General features: G+C 40.3%; 1 protein-coding gene across 1 annotated transcript in view; it reads left to right on the forward strand.

The window, feature by feature from the left end:
* Positions 1-3,509: 3,509 nt before the first annotated feature.
* AHRR (aryl hydrocarbon receptor repressor) overlaps positions 3,510-20,381 on the forward strand; it is a 69,937-nt gene continuing 53,065 nt past the window's right edge. Inside the window, exons 1-2 of the mRNA XM_005153421.3 lie at positions 3,510-3,571; positions 10,943-11,124. Coding sequence (XP_005153478.1) covers positions 3,510-3,571; positions 10,943-11,124 — 244 coding nt within the window. The remainder of the gene's footprint in view (positions 3,572-10,942; positions 11,125-20,381) is intronic.

Consider the following 20,381-nt stretch of genomic DNA (forward strand, 5'->3'; position numbering starts at 1 on the left):
GAAGCTGTTAGAAGCTTCCCCTGTGTCCAATGAGCCAATGCCAGTTGGTTCCAAGGTGTACACACCACTGTCCAAGGCCAAGGCCATCAGCAATGGTGGTAGTGACTGACTCTGGGATAACATATTTAGAAAGGGGGAAAAAACCTGCAAAGGTATCTGAAGCCAGAGAAAGGAGTGGGAACGTGAGGGCAACAGCCCTGCAGACACCCAGGTCAGTGCAGAAGGAGGGCAGGAGGTGATCCAGGCACCAGAGCAGAGATTCCCCTTCAGCCCGTGGTGCAGCGCCCATGGTGAAACAGCTGTGCCCCTGCAGCCCATGGAGGACCCCACGCCATACCAAGATGATGTCTGAAGGAGGATGCAACCCTGTGGGAAGTCTGCTTTGGAGCAGGGTCCTGGCAGGACCTGTGGCCCTGGGTAGAGAGGAGCCCACGCTGAAGCAGTCTGTTCCTAAAGGATGCACCCATGGGAGGGACCCACACTGGAGCAGTCTGTTCCTAAAGGATGCACCCATGGAAGGGACCCACACTGGAGCAGTCTGTTCTGTGATTCTGTGAAGGGCTGCACCCATGGAAGGGACCCACACTGGAGCACTTCATTAAGAACTTCAGCCTGTGGGAAGGACTTGCATTGGAGAAGTTCACAGAGGACTGTCTGCTGTGGGGGGAACCCTACACTGGAGCAGGGTAAGAGTGTGAGGAGTCCTCCCCTGAGGAGGAAGGAGCAGCAGAGACAACATGTGATGAACTGACCACAACCCCCATTCCCTGTTCCCCTGTGCTACTGGCAGAGAATTTGGGAGTGAAGTTGAGCTCAAGAAGAACAGAAGGGTGGGGAGAAGGTGTTTCTCAGGTTTGGGTTTATTTCTCATTACCTTACTCTGATTGGTAATACATTAAACTACTTTCCCCAAGTTGAATCTCTTTTGCCCACAGCGGTAATTGCTGAGTGATCTCTCCCTGCCCCTATCTCTGCCTTGTTCAGTTGAGGAGGGAAGTGATACAGAAACTTTGGTGGACATCTGGTGTCCAGCCAAGGTCAATCCACCACAAATATAAAGAAAATGAGTTTTAATGTAAGTTTCACAGGAAACTGAAGCAACTCTTTTGACATCTTCACCTTATTTCAGTTTCCCATTGGAGCGGAAAACCCACTGGGGCAGGTGAAATTTTAACTCTCAGACCGCTGCAAAAAAATCAGCCTGTAGACTAGACTAAACTAACCAGGTCTTTGAAGATGGCGAGAAGACTTTATCTAAGCAAAGGCTGCAGGATAAACAAACTTTCTTAACCTGGAACAGTATTTGTTGCAGTGCATGGTATCACTCATAGATTCTGGCCAGGCAATTCACCAATATCAGGTCACATGAAATCATCCTGGCAATAGGGAAGAAAGAAAGGTTTTGTTTATTTCCAGAAGTGCTGTGCACCTGACACTGCACCAACTGGAGAATGACTGGCATTTCCATCACCAGCTAAAATTGAGAGAAGGCAACTACTGATTTATTCATCTGATCTCTGTATTATGCATCATTTTAGAATGAATTCTCAAGGAAAGAACCATAAATGGGCTGTGGTTAGTTGTGTAATGGAGTAAAAATGGAATGTAGGTTTAGATGATTTTGACAAAGTAACCTCACAGCTGTCTGTTGTACAAACACCTAATTTTCCAGATGAGGGAAGTGTGGTAGACCTAATCTAACTCAATTTAGTGAAGGATGCTGTGCTGCTGAGGACTAGTTAAGAATTTAAAGAGCTGGGGAAAGGAACTGGGTCAACAGCATGTGCTGAAAGGAAAAGGAGAGAAACTACAAGCAGAGTTCCTCAACTATCAGGTTTTATACAATCACATTTTAACTAAGAAATGTCATGCAAAACCAGATTTGTAGCAATAAACTTCATCAACACAGAAAAGGACACAGTTCTCCAAGAGCAAAAATGAACTGGAGGTTAACTGCATGAATGGGATGCCTAGGCACTTGGCTACTAGAAGTCAGTTCATCCATAAACTGTGAATTCATTTATTGGAAATGATGCATGAAGACAGAGAACTGTGCATATTAGGTGACCACAGGATGACTGTGAGCCATGAATTTGATAATGGTTATGAAAAAGGAAAAAAAACAGTCATGCAACTATCAAGTGAAATAATTTCCATTAAGAATTAATGGTTTGTCAATAAATATGAGTACATATGCATCTATTAAATACTTATAGATTTTACTTACTATACTGTGCATGATTAAGTTCATCCATGTCTCAAACAGATTGACTGAAAGGAGAAAATAAAGGCTCCTAAGATGATAGGAAGAGTACAAAGTTTGTAACGTGAGAGAGGAATAAGAGTTTGGGTTGTCCCAGAATAGAAAAAAGAAGGCTGACTGAAGATATGACTGATATTTAAAAATATGCCAATGAGTAAACATGACGGAGGAGGAAGAGCTATTTAAACTAAAAGACAATGTTGGCAGAAGAACAAATGGGTATAAAATGACCATGAACAAATCTCAGCTGGGAAGCAAAAGGTTTCTAGTTATCAGAAAGCTGTCTCTCAATGGAAAGCAAAGCTCCTCTAAACAGTTTTTAAATGAAAGTTTATGATTGCATTACACGATATGCGTTTCTTCAGTAGCAAGGGATCTGATTCAGTGACATAGAAGCTCCTCTTTTTACATCTTACACAAAGCAGCAAATGCACTTGAGATAACTTCTCAGGCATTGTGCACCCGCTGTTGAACAGCACACAGCAAGACTCTTTCATACAGGAAAATCAAGAGACCTTGATACCCAGCTAATCTCCAGAAGACTTAAGCGAACTGAACGTAAAGACTTGTTTCAGAGCTTGCAAAGTCTCTAAGGCTAATGTGCTGAAAGGGAGCAGTAATAAGGTTAAGTTTTGTCTGAAAATTGTCACCTCCATCAGCACTGCATTGGGTCCTAGTGCTAACCACAGTACTGTGTGTCACTTCTCAAGCTGCCGACAGATAAACTTTCAGTCTTTAAAAATGAGGATGTGAGGACCTGGAAAAATGCTGATTTGAATAATTGCATCCTACTTATCACGGTGTCAGTAACGGAAGACAATATTCCTTTGTATTAAAAACGATGTGAAATCCTCCCTGCAGAAGATGATGGGTAGTATTACTCATTCTTATTTGTTTAGCTGAGTTTAAAAATGAGCCCAGAAGGGGAAAATAATTTGGGTATACAATAAGCAGGATGTATTTTATACCCATTTTATACCATATCTGGAACGCTTAATTTGAAAAAATGAAAACTGAATATAAACATCAATATTCTAATAATATTAAGGTAGGAAATTGGAATAAGCCTTAATCTTCTATCTTAACTAATGCCACCATGCTTTTTAGTGTTGTTGAATGCCACACTCGAGGAACAAACATTTTCCTCTGCTGAACTTTCTCAGTGCTGTCATTTTGTACGGCAATATGAAATCCAGAAACCTCTAAACTAAGAAACATACTCCTTTTGTTTTGCAGCATCCAAACAATGATTCCTCCGGGGGAATGCCTATATGCTGGGAGAAAAAGGAGGAAACCCATTCAGAAACAGTTAAGTATCATATTCATCAGGAGGTATCTCCCTCCAAATGTATGTGCTAGAAATGCAGTAAAAGGAGTTCCTTCCTCTATGGTCCACAAGCACAGGAGAAACCTAATATCTTTCTCTTCAGTGAGAAACCCCTGGCTGGGAGGCTGGCTTTTCATGGTTAAGATTGGCTCCAGAAAGGATGCTAAGTGTGGGTCAAACTGTCCTTACCCGTCACTATGTCCCAGTAGGAGCCCAGTGGTAGCTGCAATGTGTACTCATTGTGTACACAGAGTACCCTGCTGTGAGGAGACAGACAGTGCTTTTTCCTAGTCAGAAGATAGTGCTGGACTAAATGTCAGCTGGGCAGTAGGCTGAAGGGGTGGCTGCTCCAGCTGCACTTCTGTGTTCCTTGGTGCCTGTTCAAGGAGAAGCTGTATGTCGAGTGGCACCAGTGTGTGCTGGCTTCCCCCTTCCTTGGCTTAGCCTTGCTTGGGGCATCACTACGGCCAACATGTGCGAGCCTGGAAAGTGGGTCAGTTCAGCCAACTGAAAAAGCGTACTGGTGACTCACTTCTTGCATAAAACATACATCATTTTCAAACCACTATGTACTATGGGGTCGCTTTCATTAGGAGAAAAGCAGGAGAGAGGAATTGTATGTGTGAAGGCAAAGCAGAAAAAAAAGCAATGGAAGCTGTTACTACAAGATGCTTGAAATGGGAGGGGAAGAAGGCTACTATCGCTCAAATGTAAAATGATTTCCAGATGCCATGAACCACTCTGTGAAATGAAGGTTTTTAATAGAATCATCCCACATCTTCTGTGCTACACTTGATTATATGGTTATGAAACACGCATTTTTACTGTGTTAAAATTATGGAGTAGCACTGGTGGCCTTCACAGATGATTTAAGGATGAAAAGGTAACTAAAATAGATTTCCCTATTTTTGCATGTTCAGAGCTTCTAAAAATAACCTGCTTGGCTTAAAGTTGTATATATTGGTCCAAAGTCAAAGGGGAGTGTCTCTGAATGTTTGAGTGAGATCTGTTGATTTTGTTTGGGTTTGGAGAGTAGTTGCACATACTTGTTCCCACTTAAAAATATCTCTTTTAGTGCAAAATGCATCATAGGTGGCAATTTCAATAGACAAAGATAATGCCATAAAAACATGATTCTTCATGCAAAATCAGAGTGTTAAATCCAAAACGTATGTAACATTTAGCGCTACTGCTCAAGTATGGATGTGGATATTTAACTTTATAACTGCATGAGGTGTGGACTGCTCTAGTACATGAAATTACCTCTGTGCAGAACTGCTCACGGAGCATCATTTTTGTGAGAAAGGAGGGAGAGGTGCAGTTGCTCTGAGAAACATTAAGTTTCATGTCTGGAGTGTGTATGCTAGCTAGAAATTTTCCCAAAGGTCACTTCTAGATAACTGCAATGGTTAAGAGAACAACCTCCTGTCAAAGGGTGGAAATGTCCTCATTAGCCTTTTTTTGAAATTCTGACTTCAACAAAATCAGAAGCAAAATCCAACATACTTTGGTGGAACCAAGTTTTCACCTTAGGAGCCATTGCAGTATGCTGCCTTGAATACAGCTTTGCTATTTTCAGTAGAGGTACCTGAGCATGAGCTTGTCCAGCCAGAACATAGAACATTTTGATTAAGAAACTTGAATTTGGTTAAAGCAAAGGGAATCATTTGGATTATTATAATACTGAGCTCCCACATTGAAGCCAGCCCTCTATTTTCTGTGGTTAGTTACTTATCACTTGCTGAGGATGGTTTCTCAGTTCCTGGTAACAGTGGTCTCTTCCTCAAATCTTATCTGCTTGTGGGCCTGGTCTCTGGTAAGCCTTTCCTGTGCTCATCCCCTACTCAGGGACTTCCTAACTCTCATCTAAAGAGGCTCTGAATGACCAAGACTGACTGGCTGACAGAGCTCCTTTCATGGTCTACGTCCTTCAGTCCTACAAATCTTACTGACATTTCAGGACTCCGAGGTATCCTTACTGTTATGCTGCCTCAAATCATTTATCTTGAATTTAGAAGGGTAGACAAAGCCTATTGATTGAACAGGAATTTAATAACGATTTTCACCCATATTGTACCATTTTTAGTACAGTTTTTTTCTCTTACTTGGTAGCATAGCGGATTTTCTGCAATGGCCTTGTTCTACTTTTCCCCTTGCCATTCTGACAATGAATAATGGTAGATGCTGCCACCTATTTTGGGACAGGTATTTGTTCAGTTGAAAAACCTAATTTTTCACAGGAATAAAAGCTGATGAGAATTCTTTGGCCAGTCCTTATGATGGGTCCTCAGTTTTTATCACTAACAGCCTCTAGAATTTAACTTTCTCCTGACAAAGGAATAAGCAATCTCAGGTGCCAGTTTGAGCAGAATACTTTGATTTCTGTAGGGATTTGTGGATTAGTCCTTTTGCCTGTTAGGATTCCAAGGGCAGAAGTGCAGATTTCCCCTCTGCAGAACAACTGAGATGTTCATATCTACCCATACTCAGTGACTCCCAGGAGGGCAACTCTCTGCTTCTCTGTCAGCTTTTTGTGATCATGCCAGGTGGTGATCCTGCATCTGGCATTTAATACAGGATGTCACTGAATTATACTGCTCATCATGTTCATGGCTTTTCAGGTACAGACATTCTGAGGTAATTTTACAGAACAGTAACAAAAATGTATGAAGAAGCTCCACAGGAGAATTACAGGATCACAGAATGATTTGGGTTGGAAAGGACCTTATGTTCATCTATTTCCAACCCCTCTGCCATGGGCAGGGACACCTCACACTAGATCAGGTTCCTCAAAGCCCGATCTAACCTGGCCTTGAGCACTGCCAGGGACAGGGCTGCCACATCTTCTCTGGGGAACCTGTGCCAGTGCCTCAGTACTCTCACTGTTTACTGTGTCACTCCCCTGTTTAAGTGTTTAAGGGAATTCAGAGACCCACAATACTGTGGAAGAATGTGTGGAAAACTTGTTTTACTAGAGGATCTAATACGTTTGCATCTTTTTCTCTACATAGAACTAGGAGAAACTGTCTTTGTTAGGTTGCCATTCTTCAGGTTGTACATTGGGTTTAAGTTCTACTTTTATACATGCAAATAAATAAACTCCCCTAGCTGTCCTCCTTTTGCCCCAGAAAGCTGCCAAACAAACCCCATTAGATGTGGTCTACACTAAAATATTTTGGCTTTTCTGGACTCAATTCAAACACCTGGAGCTTGGACTGATTGAAAATTTTCCATCAGATATGATTTTCAGCCAGGGAACTGGATTTTTGACTAAAGGAAACATTTTCTACCAAGTGTTTGTTTCCTGTTGGAATCTAACATTTTACTGGTAATTCAAGCATCTGAAAACTAACCCAACCCTAAAAGAGATCTTGTTTTTAACCTCAAACTAAAATCACTGTGCTGAAATTAATGTTTATATTAGAAATGCTAAGGCAATGCTGTTACCATTGGAGAGCTCCAGCCACTTCTTCATCTCAAGCCCTGGCATCTTGTAAAACTCTCTCCCTCCAACAAAACGTTTCTTGTAATGTTTTACAGCAACTTAAAGGCAAATTACAGCTGTCCTAGCTCTGAGTGTATCAATAACTGCTCCAAACTGCCCAGTTCAGCCAGAACTGTACCAGTGCCAGGGTAAACAGAGACTTCAGGAGGTGCAGCTCTCTCCTGCTTCTTAATCTGCATTTTATGGTCCTCTGTGGCATAGCCCTTCCTCTTCCTTGAGATTACACTATCCCACCTCTCATTTGCTCTACCAGTTTGATGTTTTCCTGACCATCAGTTCTGCTTTCACCTTTCTTTGCTGTGAAGCTTTGCCAGAAGACGTAGAAGGTGACAGAGGTCCTCCTTTCCTTCAAATAGCTTTCTGTCATTTGGTCTTTTTGGTTTGTAGGAGATGCCGAACATCTGCAAATGCACAGCTGGCACTGGAGCTCAGCTCTACCAGGATACCTATGCAATGCTCAAGCACATTTCAGTGCCTGTGGGTGCTGGTCAGTGCCTTCATGAGAATCATCTTGCTGTTACTTTGTACTTAGCCTACCTATCTCTTGCATCTTATGGTCTCCCTCTTCCCTTTCCCTTGTTGCCAAATGCTTGCCATCGTAGTAAATAATTAGCTTTTTCTCAGTTTAGGTCATCTGCTCGTTTAAAGGATACTTAATAAACTTATTCAGAGTAAACTTTTCATTAACAGGGTAGGGCTCCCGCAGAGGGTAGAGAGCAGCAGACAGGGCTGTAGCTGCAGGAAATTCCTCTGCAAGCTCACCAAACTGGTTTACACTAGTGGCAGTCTGTGTGTCATAGGCACACTGAATCATTACAGCACAAATGGCTCAGTGCCTTGCGTACGTACTACCAAAACGGAAAAAGTTCTCTGCACCAGCTCCCGCACTCAGTTCCTACCAAACAGGAACGGCTGATATGGGTCTTGTACATGTACAAGGACTTGTAACTGTATAGCAGGATTTGGATGGTTTAACAACGCAAAGAAGGAAATACCCGCTTTATGTTACATGTGCTACTTCACTGTAGTAGTGTTGCGTGAAAAGCAGAGTAAAAAAGGTATCATTGAGTGAGTGCTACAGAGTTTGAGAATCTGGAGTTTAGCAGAAACACAAGCACTATCTACTTTCAGCTCAAAATAAGGGCTAGGATTTCCATTTGCCTCTGAAGGGCCCACTGAAGAATTTCCCTGCCTGCCCTTTTCTGTTTATGGATAGCTAAGCTGGCCTTTCCATGGAACTTGCATTGTTTAAAATCGCATCCACTTGGCACCTCATTGCCACTTACATCAAACCTCTGTTTGGATTCACTCCCTTACTGAATCATTTCCTTAAGTTTTCAGGAAGACTCTGTCCTGAACTTTCTCCTGTAGTCTTTTTACAGCATTCCCTGCAATTTCCAGAAAACTGTTCCTTACACTCAGTGCAAACACAGTGTGCATAATGGCCTCAAACCATTCCTCTCTGTCAGAGAGCAGTCACTATTTTATGTGGCAAGTAGGCTTGAACAATTTCTATTTCTATTCAATGTTAATCTTGACAATTTTTGCCCCTTGAACTCATCAGTCTAAATTTCCTTATTGGAATTAATTTCTTTTTCTCTCCTAAATTGCTTCCTTGCTTCAGCTGGTTTGTCAGATGTAAAAAGCAATTAGTAAAAGCTAATATTCTTCAGCTGCTGCTCAGTTATGGGCTATATTCCCACAGAATTACTGCTCTCCACAGGTGAGACATCCTTTTGGGGTCACAGTGAGGGTGGCTGAGCTTCAGTGTCTACTGCAAAAATTAGTGCCCAATACGTACAACCTTTCTGGTAAAAAGAGTATAAGTTAACTGGAAAAGTGAAAAAAAGAGTATTCCTACTTTGTTGATTACATTATTTGCTGCTTTTTTGCTCTCTGTAATGCAGGAAAGCTTTGTGTTGTTTCCAGTCAACAAAATCTTCCTGATGTCTTTGAAAGCAACTCGTTGTATTATTGAAGGGCCACATACCAGTATTGGCAATTTTGAATGAAAAAGCAGGAACTACCTATTTTCACTGACACCTACCTCAAATATATTTTCATTCATTCTGTCCGTCAATGTGTCCTGTTAAAATGAAGTGAGGCTCTCAAAGGGAGCATGATTTTTTCATGCCTACTTTGCCTTAGGAGATTTTCAATTGGCAACCATCACAGGCACAAAACATTGATCCTTTTTTAACTAATTCTGTAAGCACAACATTTATTTAAACCACAGTTACAATGATAAGTTAACATTACACTTATAAGAGGGGAACATGCAAATGTTGTCATTTAAGCCTTTGACCATCTTGTGAAATACTAATGCTTAAACTTCAGAAATTATTATTGAAAAATACAGTAAATGCGTGGAGCATGGAAATGCAGTAGTAAAGTGCTGCAAATAATTAGTTTTCCTTCGGTTCTCCACTGGAGCACCAGTTAAGATACATATGGTTATGATCCTCGCTTTAGTGAGGTGAAAGTGGAAACTGTTAGCACACCCATATTTTCCTTTCCTACCAGTTCCCATTCTTGAGTATTTTTCCATCTTTTCCTCATTGATTTTTTTTCCCCTAATGTTTTTTATTCTGGAGGAATAAGAGACCTTGAGAAATGCCTCAGGAGGAATGTGGCAATGTGGTACAATAAGAACTTGAACATGGGCATTCATTTACAAGAGTGCATGGAGAACCAGCAGACAGTACTAAATCCCCTGGTTTGATGCTAGCTCAGCGATAGCACTGGCCTATAGCACTCCCTCTTCTCATATTGTCGGCCCATGCAGTTTATGGCTCCAGTGGCCTGTGGCCCACTCCTGGATAATGCACTTGGCCACTGCTGGGTCCAGCAATGGCTCTCTGCTGGAGATAACCACCTTCCCAAACTTACCACTCAGGTTATCTTGCTTAATAGACAAGTCAGTTCTTCAGCACTGACCACCTCTTGCTGTTGTGCTAGAAAAAAATCAGGTTCCCATTGTGTGCAAGTACACCAGCTTTTCCTTTTCTCCCTCATGAGAACAGCATCTTACACATTGTGTAAGAAGAATATCAGCAGGCACACCAAAATTGACCTTCCTCATTTGTCATGTATTTCATCTTAATGCATTTCCACAATAGCTTTTCTGAGGTATCCGGTCTTGTCTACTGCATGAGAGGGACATGAAATGGGGATGGACTAGGAGGGCTTGGCTTAAAAATCTGAGTAGCATCAGTCCTTATGTTGTAGGAGGAATACCAATGCTCTTAGGAGAGAAACCATATTCTTATCTTTGTTATTAGTGGTGTAGCAAGGTAAATGTGGGTATGTTCGCATTATTTTTGAGCTTGAGGAAAGAACATATTTTCATCCCGCTTCCCATACTTTTTAAACTCATGTCAAGAGACAGGCTCTTACTTATTTTTTGACCCACAGGTTAACTTGGAGTTGTTAAACTATCTAAGATGCTTTGAATGAATGCAGTGGGTATTCAATGGGTTCATGCATTAGTCATGGTAATTTTCCTCTGCTGTTCTGACCCTAATTTCTACAACATAGATGAGAAATTGTTTTTCCCTATTGACCAGAACATGAAGATATTAACCATTCCCCTAGGGTGAGAGGGTCCTGAGTAATGGGTATCAGTTCTTTGTTTTTCACTGGGCAGGTGTGGAAAAAGAGGCCAATGTCCATGTCTTTGCAGTATGGCAAATGAAGAATGGTTTTCTCTTTTTGGCAGGGGACAGAAAGATTTTAATTCCAGCTAGATTAAATATGCCTGTTACCAACTAATTGCAGACAACATCTCAGTCTCTGGTTGTACTATCTGGAGGTAAAACAGGTAATCAAAATGTGTTCTCCACCACAGAAGGCCTGCAGTTGGGAATGAAAAATCGAATCCTTCAAAGAGACACAGGGATCGCCTGAACGCGGAACTGGACCATCTGGCCAGCCTCTTGCCTTTTCCACCCGACATCGTATCGAAGCTGGACAAACTTTCTGTCTTGCGCCTTAGTGTCAGCTATCTCCGAGTCAAAAGTTTCTTCCAAGGTAGGTCTCTAAGATATCGATATCCTACTAAAATCTCCCTCTCATTTATTGCTGCTCTCTACTAAACCTGAGTAAAATTAGCAAGTAGTATTGTACAGAGAAAGGAAGAAAAAAATCAGCCTGTCGTTGAACTTATTTTGGGATGTGGTGTTGGAAATGTTGTGCATTTCCTTCTATGCTGTTTGTGTATTTTTCACTAAATACTGGAATACCCCTCACCCTTCCCCAGCAGGCTTTCAGAAACAGGAAAACATGACTGTAAAGCCCCTAAACCAGCAAATAGGCCTGGGGCAGGTGTAATGCCTGTACATACGCTGAGCTGCCTTTTTGAAGCTATTATCATGCATGTTCACAATACCTGTTTAAAGACGATGTGAAAGTCAAACAATTACTGCATTACCTGTGTCGGCTGTAGGCCAAGAGGAAATAGGCTTGCTTGAAAGGCCAGAAAGGTCACTGTCTTTCAGGATAAGTGAGATCCAAAGTTTAAAGTGTTGACTAACGCTGTAATAGGCTACACTTTGTGTTTGTAGCTGTCTGGTACACTACACAATGAAAGCCAAATGTGTGTGTTCAGATGTACATAATAAGAATTTTCCCAGATTTGCAGACAGTTTTCATTTTTTCTGTTGCTGAAGAGTTCACAAGAGCAAAATTCAGATTAGGGATTTAACAATAAAAATCCTCTCTAGAGCTATTTAAACAATAATAATAATAAAAAGCCTATTTGAAGGAGTATGATTGACCAATACTTACAGATGGAATGGAGAGGTGAGCAGAAGCATTTTTTATTGGACATTATCTTTCCTTTACTACTCTTTCCTCCTTTCCGTTACTATTCCTTATTACATATAGTGTATACAAAGGAGCCCTATATTTTTATTTGTTTTTTTGCTTGGAGAATTTGTTGTTAGTTTCTTGCTTTTAAAATATAGTTAAATATAAAAGAAATGCCAGTTTGAAGAAGCTTTGGCAGATTTCAGGGCATTTTGCAAGCTGACGTCAGATTACAGATGGTAATACTACTTGTAGCAGGAGACTCCCATGTTAACTGTGGCAGCTGGTTGCCTAGCCTCCAGCACCCTGCAGTTTCCAGAGTGCCTCTCTTTCCCTTTGGACACATACCTGAGTGTTACGGCTCCTTCCTCTGAGCTTTACTTTAGTTTCTTTCAGATTCACAAGCAATAAGCTGCCTTCAGCTGCCTTTAACTACTCTTCTGCCAGGGTTTCTAAGATCCATTGTCTTCTTTTTTACAGGGATGGGATAAAAGGAAAACAAGCAAAGCCAGACTTCATTACTCTGAAATGTTCCATGTTTTGAGATATTTCATTTCATTTAGTCCCCAAATTACCTAATTGAACACATAGTTTTTGTTCCCTTAATTCTTATTTTTAAATGTTTACATCATGAAACTAAGGTTACAGAAAGCATTGTTTATAGTAAAGGAAGGAAACTACATGCCATTTTAAGACTGGAGAGCAGGCTGGAGCTTCAGAAGGGTGGAGTGGAGGAGAGGTGAGCTATGGAAACAGAGCTGGGTGAGGAACTGGTGCTAATGTTTAGGTAAGGGCAGGAACTGCAGCGTCCTTAATGGATGTCACAATCTACTTCCCTGTAGTTGTGGAGAAGTAAGGCAGAATCTGACTTTTTTAAACAGAAACTTCAGTAGGAAGACACCTAAAAAAGCAAACAAAAAATAGCCACACCAGTGATTCAGTCTTTGTTGTGATGAGAAAGGATAGAAGAGCAGAAATGGCTTGTTTGTGGCTTTTTAAATCAAAGGATGGTACTAAGTTGGGAGCTGTTATAAATGTTGTGAGGACAGAGAACAGAGCATTGGCATACAGAAATGTTATAAAATGGGATAACACCCCTCCCCCCCCAAACGTATCTGGAAAAAATGACCTAGCAAATCAGTACTAATTCACTCAGAGCAAATTAATTGAGAGGACCTGGTGTTCAATAGGAAAGAGAAACCTGGAAAAGAACATAAAAAAAGTAATCGAAGAGGGACAGTGGTCAGCAAATAGTTCTGTGCTTGTAATTTGATATGTTGACATAAACAAGAAAGCCAAGTGTGGATTTTGGTCTGTTTGCCCAGAGGCAGTGTGTCACTACACTGGAAGGTTATAATCCCTTTCTGCATGAGAACAGCATGACTCCATCTGGAATACAGCTTTCTGTTGTGGGCATCTCCTGGTCACAAGGGCATTAGTACATATTAAGGGGTTTGGAATAAACACAGGCAAGAAGTGACTGTGAAGTTGAATGGACAGAAACAAAAAGAGTAAAATTAGCTTAAATATGTACAGTTTATATGCTTCAGCTGCTTGTCTTCATAGGAGGAAAAGATGAGAAGAGAAGGGATTGCTTAGGGTATTTTAGAGTGACATAATGGGGGGCCAAGGAATAGTGATGAGCAAGCTGAAATTTGGCTTGACTATCAAGCAAAACATATCTGTAATGAGTTCTGTTCAGCTACCTGATATTCCTAAAACTGATCCAGTGGAGATTCAGGATATTCAGATTTATATTCTTACAACACACAGGCACATGCATCGTTTGTTTAACAGAACGTTCAGTGAGTTTTAAGGAAGTTAAGCTTAAATTCCATGTTTTTAAAAAGCACTTGTAAGAACACATTTTTTTAAAACCCATGAATAGTGCTATTTGGCACATAAATTGGTATACATGACACTGCAGATTCAACACAGAAGAGTTCAGCAGTTCCCATGATAATTATAATTACACACCTCCAACAGTGCCAGAGATTTCTAAACATGCTCATTTATTTGCCACTAGGTGTCCTTTCAGTAGCTACTCCGCAGTACTGGGTGTGTAGCACAGATGTTGCGTTTGTAAAGATCAATAGCCAGTTAAAGGGAGTGGAGTGACTTCACCATATTGATTTTAAGTAGGAAAATCATTTTGAAAAGAGTAAGGTATTAGGTGATAGAGAATATTCATCACTCATATAATCCCTCATTGGTGACTATTACAGGTTTGTACCTTGAAGCATATAGCCAGTTCATCTTAGTTAATTTGTTTAAGCAAAGGCCTGGTTCTTTTCAGAATTTAGATCTGGTTGTTGAGACAGATTTGCCTAGTATTCAGTTTAAGTCACTATAGTGGATTGCCTCCCTCATTCTCAGAAATGTTTTCCTTTCACTTCACATCAGTTCTCCTGTCGACTTGGTTTACAGTCTTCGCATCTCTGTTATCAGTTGACAGTGGCTCTATTAATAGCCCCACTCCCCCCAAGCTATATGCATTTAGTCATTTTGCATTTTCCTGATAACTACTTCAAAATGGCTTGCAGCAGTAACCTTCCAGTCTCACCAGTTCTCTTGAATAAAGAAGCATAGATCTGAACCAGTGCTTAGGCTGGGTGACAATTGCTACAGGAAGCTGTGCTGGCCACTTGGCCTTACAAAAATCTACCTTGGGATGGGCTGCTGTGGGAGTGGAGTGGTACTTAGTGGCTGTGACCACTTGAGCTTGCTGGGCCTCTGTCTTGGCCATATTCCATATTGGTTAATTATAGTCTGTCTTCCTTTACCACTCTTGACAATACATCCTTTAGTACCCCGTACTTCTCAGTTTTTCCACTGAAGGAAAAAAGGTGGTTTTGTTCCACTTCAAAACCAACTCCCTTGTGTCGATTGTTTAAATTGTTTCCTTCTAGCATAGGCATTAATTTTGTAAATAAATGTAAAAAAGAATAGCACCTTTTTCTTTTACCATCTCAGATCCTTTCTGAGAAGCAGCTAACATAAGCTTCTCAATACATGTGGGGAATATGGTTATGACATTTTAGATAGACCAATACAGTTACAACTAGGACATAATGCTCTTCATCTTTCAATTCTTAGTGTAACTAAACTTATGGTGATAAGTCACTCAAACTTTCCTCCATCATACCTGTCCTGGGTTCAGCAGTAGCAGTCATTTTTTCTCCTTCTTAGTAGCTGGTGCAGTGCTGTATTTTTGACTTTCAGCCTGGGAACAGTTCTGATAACACCGATGGTTTTTGTTGTTGCTCAGTGATGTTTACTCTGACCAAGGACTTTGTGAGTCTCATGCTCTGCCAGGGAGGAGGGGAAGCTGAGAGGAAGCAGAGACAGGACACCTGACCCAAACTAGCCAAAGAGATATTCCATACTGCAGCACGTCATGCCCAGGATGTAACTGAGAATTCCTGCAAGGGCTGATTCACTGCTTGGTTGGGCTGGGTATCGATGGGTGGTATTGTATTCTCCTCCCTTGTTATTTCCCTTATTACTACTGAGGGTAGCAGCAGTGGTTTGTGTTATACCTTAGTAACTGGATTGTTCTTAGCTCAACCTGCGGGAGTTATATTCTTTCGATTCTCATCCCTGTCCCTCCGGGAGCTGGGGTGGGGAAGAAAGCAGGGGAATGAGTGAGAGGGCTGTGTGGCTGACTTACAGCCTGGGCTTAAACCACGACAGTTCTTTTTATTAATTAATGTTAATTGCTTTAGCCATAAGCATTCATAATAAATTGTAACTGGCGTTGTTGAGTACAGTCTTAGATTGCAAATGCAGAGACTTCAGTATGAATCATTTTTTTGATTACTCAAGAAGGGAGGGGGGTGTATTTCACTACATAATTTACATAAAAAGTTATTTAATTCAATAGCTTTTTATGTTTCCCATCTGGACATTTTATGCATGCAAACGTGTATTTTGTGTTTATGCACACATACTGTTACGCAAACACAGAAACATGCATGCACACAAGTACTGTCATCCCAACAAAAATCTCCCTTGCAGTATTATTTTGACTCCCTGTGTTTATTTCGGACTTCAGTGCCTTCCCTGTATTTACTTACTTCCAGACTTCATTTCATTTGAAAGCTGAAAATTGGATAGATTTATGGATGACTAAACAAGGAATAGAGAGAGTCATAGATTAACTCTGTGAATAAATATATTCAAAGTTCCTATAAATTTTCTATTTAAATTGTAATCCAGATCTTTCCATAGTCAGTGACAGTGGAGCATAGAGACATGTTGTTTGACTTGCCTCAGACTAAATTTATGAATAGATTTTAAACTGAATTACTGTAGAGTCTTAAAAATCTGTCTACAAATGTCAGTTCATTTGCTTCCACATAGTGTTTGAGATTTTAGGAAACAGACATAGAATGGACTTTCCTGAGTAAAAAATCCACTATGAGGGTCATTGTCTAATGTCTTTGTAAATCTGCAATGTGAGTGATTCCACATATTCCTTGGTAATCCCTAACATGCAAGCTGGAGCTCTCCTATTGCAGTTTAAGCCCTCCTTCTGTAGAAGAACAATTTATTCCCTTTTCTCATGGCACCTCAGCTTTTACAGCCATGAAGGTGTCTCATGTTTCCTTCAGTTTTCTTTAGACAAAACAGACCTACCCTGCTCCCTCTCTTTGTTATTTGTTTGTCGAGGGCCAAATTTTCTCTGATCATTCTTGTTGCTCTGCTTCTGTCTTCTTTTCAAGATTAATCAAGAGTATGTACAATGCATCCTTCCACTTTACAGCAAATAATTGGTAATCTGATTATCTCAGATTATGGATTCTTAAGTAAGCTTGGACTCCCTTCCGAGAAGATTCTTCAGTTTATTTATGACAACATGAAACAGTAGGAATAGCCATTTTAAAATGATGAAGTATAATACCTATTCTTCCCATCCACATGTCCAGTTGTGGAAGGTAATTAATTTAGTGTAGCATAGCAACATATCCTTGACAGAATTGTTGATTCCTACATGTTACCTCTGAGTCTTTCCAAATAGGTTGTTTGATAATTTTTCTCTGGTATTTTTCTAGGAGCTGAAGGTCAGTTTAGTGTCTTACCATCCTTTGTTTTCTTCTTCCCTTACTTTCTAAAGATAAAATCCACATTTGTCCTCTTCAAAATCTCCCCTTTCTGTCATGATTTCTCATTGACTAATAGCTAATAGCTCTGAGTATGCTTCAGCTCATACATTACAATGAGTCTCACCAGATGCAACTAACCTTACTCAGGCACCTTGTTGCTGATATTTAGCGGCAGTTATCTATCTAATCCTAACTGATGAAGCAAAAAGATGCAGTAAACACTTAAACTTTCTTCTAATTCCTTTTTCTCCCCACTGTCTGTAGTTTCCCCTCTGCTGAGTAGCAGAAAACTTTTCCCAACCTTGTATTTTTAAAGGATTTCCAGCATGCTTTTTATAACCTTCCTTTTCTTGCTGCATCTTATTTTCTGCATTGGCTTTTCTGTTTCTCTTCTTAAACCTGTATGCTTTATTTTATTAAATAAGAAAAAAAAATATTCTGCAAGCTTCCTGTCATTGAAGAACTCAGAATTTTAGAATGGTTGTTTCTTATATTTCCCACTCTTCACTGCCACTGTGATAGTTTACACTTATCTCTTACATATTGGCTTGTTGAAAGAACATCCTGCTGCTACTTCCCTTAGACATGTGTCCTCCAAGATTTTTCACTGCAGCTCTCCAGGTGTGTTGGAGTCTTATTTCTGTAGGTCCAGTGTCTTCATGTTGCTGTGCCTTGGATTGCTGTTGCTGGAAGAACCGTCAGCTCCAACATTTCTTGGTCACTTTCCCCAGGCTGTCTTTCCTTCTTCTAACCCATTTCTCCCCTTCAATTAAATCTTTGAATGTATATATACATATTTTCTTTTCGCCAGTTCTGGCAGGATAGGACACACTGTGTGGTTTCTGTCTTTCTTCTGATTTAGCATTTATACTAGTGGGTCATTTCCTTTTACTCATTTGTGTGTTTGGTGTTATCCAATTCCCACTAATGTTTATCTTCGATGGAAATTCAATGAATCTCTTTTAAGAAAAAAGCAACAAAGAATTCCTCCCAACTGGCCACATTTTCAGTATCCTCAATAACTTGCAGTCTGTTCCAGCTTTCTTCTGCTCCTGATGTGCTCATGGCCATTGATCTCCTAGTTCAAAAATACACAGGGACTTCTTACAACTTTGATTCAGATTCCTTAGGTTCATTCATTAGGTTCTTTAGATTAGGCTGTTACTTTAGTATTTCATTATTTAGTACTGTTGTCCTCACTGTATAGCTTACAGACCTGTTTCTGATGTGATACACATGTCACTCCAGTGACAATGACAGAAAATTAAGAAATTAAAACCTGAGATGGGTAAGGAAGCAAAGAGCAATTGCTTTCCATGCATTATCTGTACCATAATGCTATTCAACACTGCTGTATGAGTGCTGCTTACCTGAACCAAAGCTCTTGGTCTGAGGATCCAATATTCTACTGCGATGCATGTATAGGGGTTCTCAGACATCTCTTCTCCCTCCACTGTCTCCCTCTAACATTTCTGTTTTCCCAGAGTTTTCTTTTCAAAATCTCAAGTAAAGTGGTTTGGGTTTTGTTTTCCCTTTTCCTGGATCGGCAGGTTCTGTCTGGTCTTTTGGTATAAATATGTTTTTTACATTTTACTTTACATAAGCAAGGAAAATTCCACAACAATATTTAACTGGGTTTGAAACTAGACTCATACATTTGAGTTTATTGTTACATTATGACCTACAACGGGTACATTTTCATGGGAAAATTTCTTCTTTCGTTTGTTAGTTGGTTCCAGTAGCCTGAAGCTTTCTCGTAAATTTTAAACCATAGTCTTAGTGAATCGTACAATCACAGAAGGGTTGAAGTTGGAAAGGATTCTGGAGGTCATCTGGTCCAACACTCTTGCATAAGCAGGGCCACTGGAAGCCAGTTGCCCAGGACCATGTCCAGACAGCTTCTGAATATCTCCAAGGATGGAGAGTCTGTATCTTCCCTGGGCAACCTGTGCCACTGCTTGGTCACCCTCCCAGAGAAGAAGTGCTTCCTGATGTTCAGACAGAGCCTCCTGCATTTTTGTTTGTGCCTGTTGCCTCTGATCCTGCCACTGGGCAGCAATGATGAGAGCCTGGCTCCATCCTTCCTTCAGATTTTCACACATGCTGATGAGATCACCCCTGAGCTTTCTTTTCTCTAGCCTGAACAGTTTCAGCTCTCTCAGCCTTTCCTCTTAGTCCCCTCATCATCTTTGTGTCCTTTCATTGGACTCTCTCCAAGTCCTTTACACTGGATATATTTAGAACAGATGTAGGAAGTAAAATAATAAAAGATTCAAAATACAAACAAAGATTATAAGAGAGGCTACTCTGAGAACCGGATAAAGTGCCCAAATCAACATGACTCCATCTCTTCACTCCCAGCACTCTTTTCTTGGTACGATTTATGTATTGATTTCCATTATTGAAATAATAAATGGCTTTCAGATTATCTAGTTTTTGATGAAACCTGTACTTTGAGTTACAAATTTAGGATTTCAGTTATTGTTCTCTGCTAAGCTAGATTGAAGCTGATACCTGGAGTCTAGAAATGCCTAACACATTTGAATATGTTAACAATTACAAGGTTGGGTTTTAAATACATATCCTACTGATTTAGAGTACACCCAGTCCTGTCCTCTGAAACTGAATGCCTCAATGATTTCTTTCTTGAAAGAGAAATAAGGACTTTTCTTTTTTGAACACATACAAAATGTCTGTAGGGTATCTGTTTTTGTAGTCCACAGTCTAATAGCTTACTAGATTGTCTATAGGCTTTCAGCTTATTTAGGTTTCTTAGGGCAGCATATTCAATGGTTTGCACGAAGGAGACTTCATGGTCAGAGTGGGTAGCAGGTAAGGTTATTCCTCTGGTTGTATTGAACCATCAGATTAAAATTACCACAGCATTCAGAGTGTTTCAGCCAAAAAGGGACTGTTTGTGTAAGAAACATTTTCCACTCTCTGCTGCTTTACAATTTTACTATATTCATAACAATATAGTAATTGAAAAAAGGAAAGTGTTCTGCTGTGTAAGTGGTACATAAGTAAATCTTTGAAGGAAGACCTACTGTCTGCAAGTCATTATCTCAACAAGTGCTAAAACATCAGTGAAATTTAGTAGAAGCATCCAGACTTTAATCACACTAGCTGCGTGTGTTCATGCCTGAGACCTGGAAGGACTCATTTCTGGAAAGAAAGCTGCGCATCGACTCTCCCCCACATTACACATTTTCAAACAGTGGACTAGGACTTTTTTGACATTTTTAATTGTCAGAGAGACCATTTTATCACAATATATTGTTATACCAGCGCTTCCCTTTTTTTTTCCCCTTTTTTCATTGGAACACCATTCATTCTATGCAACAAATAGCTGAGGCTGTTTTGTACTCCATGTCT

Source organism: Melopsittacus undulatus, chromosome 1, assembly GCF_012275295.1.
Source record: "Melopsittacus undulatus isolate bMelUnd1 chromosome 1, bMelUnd1.mat.Z, whole genome shotgun sequence".
Taxonomy (NCBI): domain Eukaryota; kingdom Metazoa; phylum Chordata; class Aves; order Psittaciformes; family Psittaculidae; genus Melopsittacus; species Melopsittacus undulatus.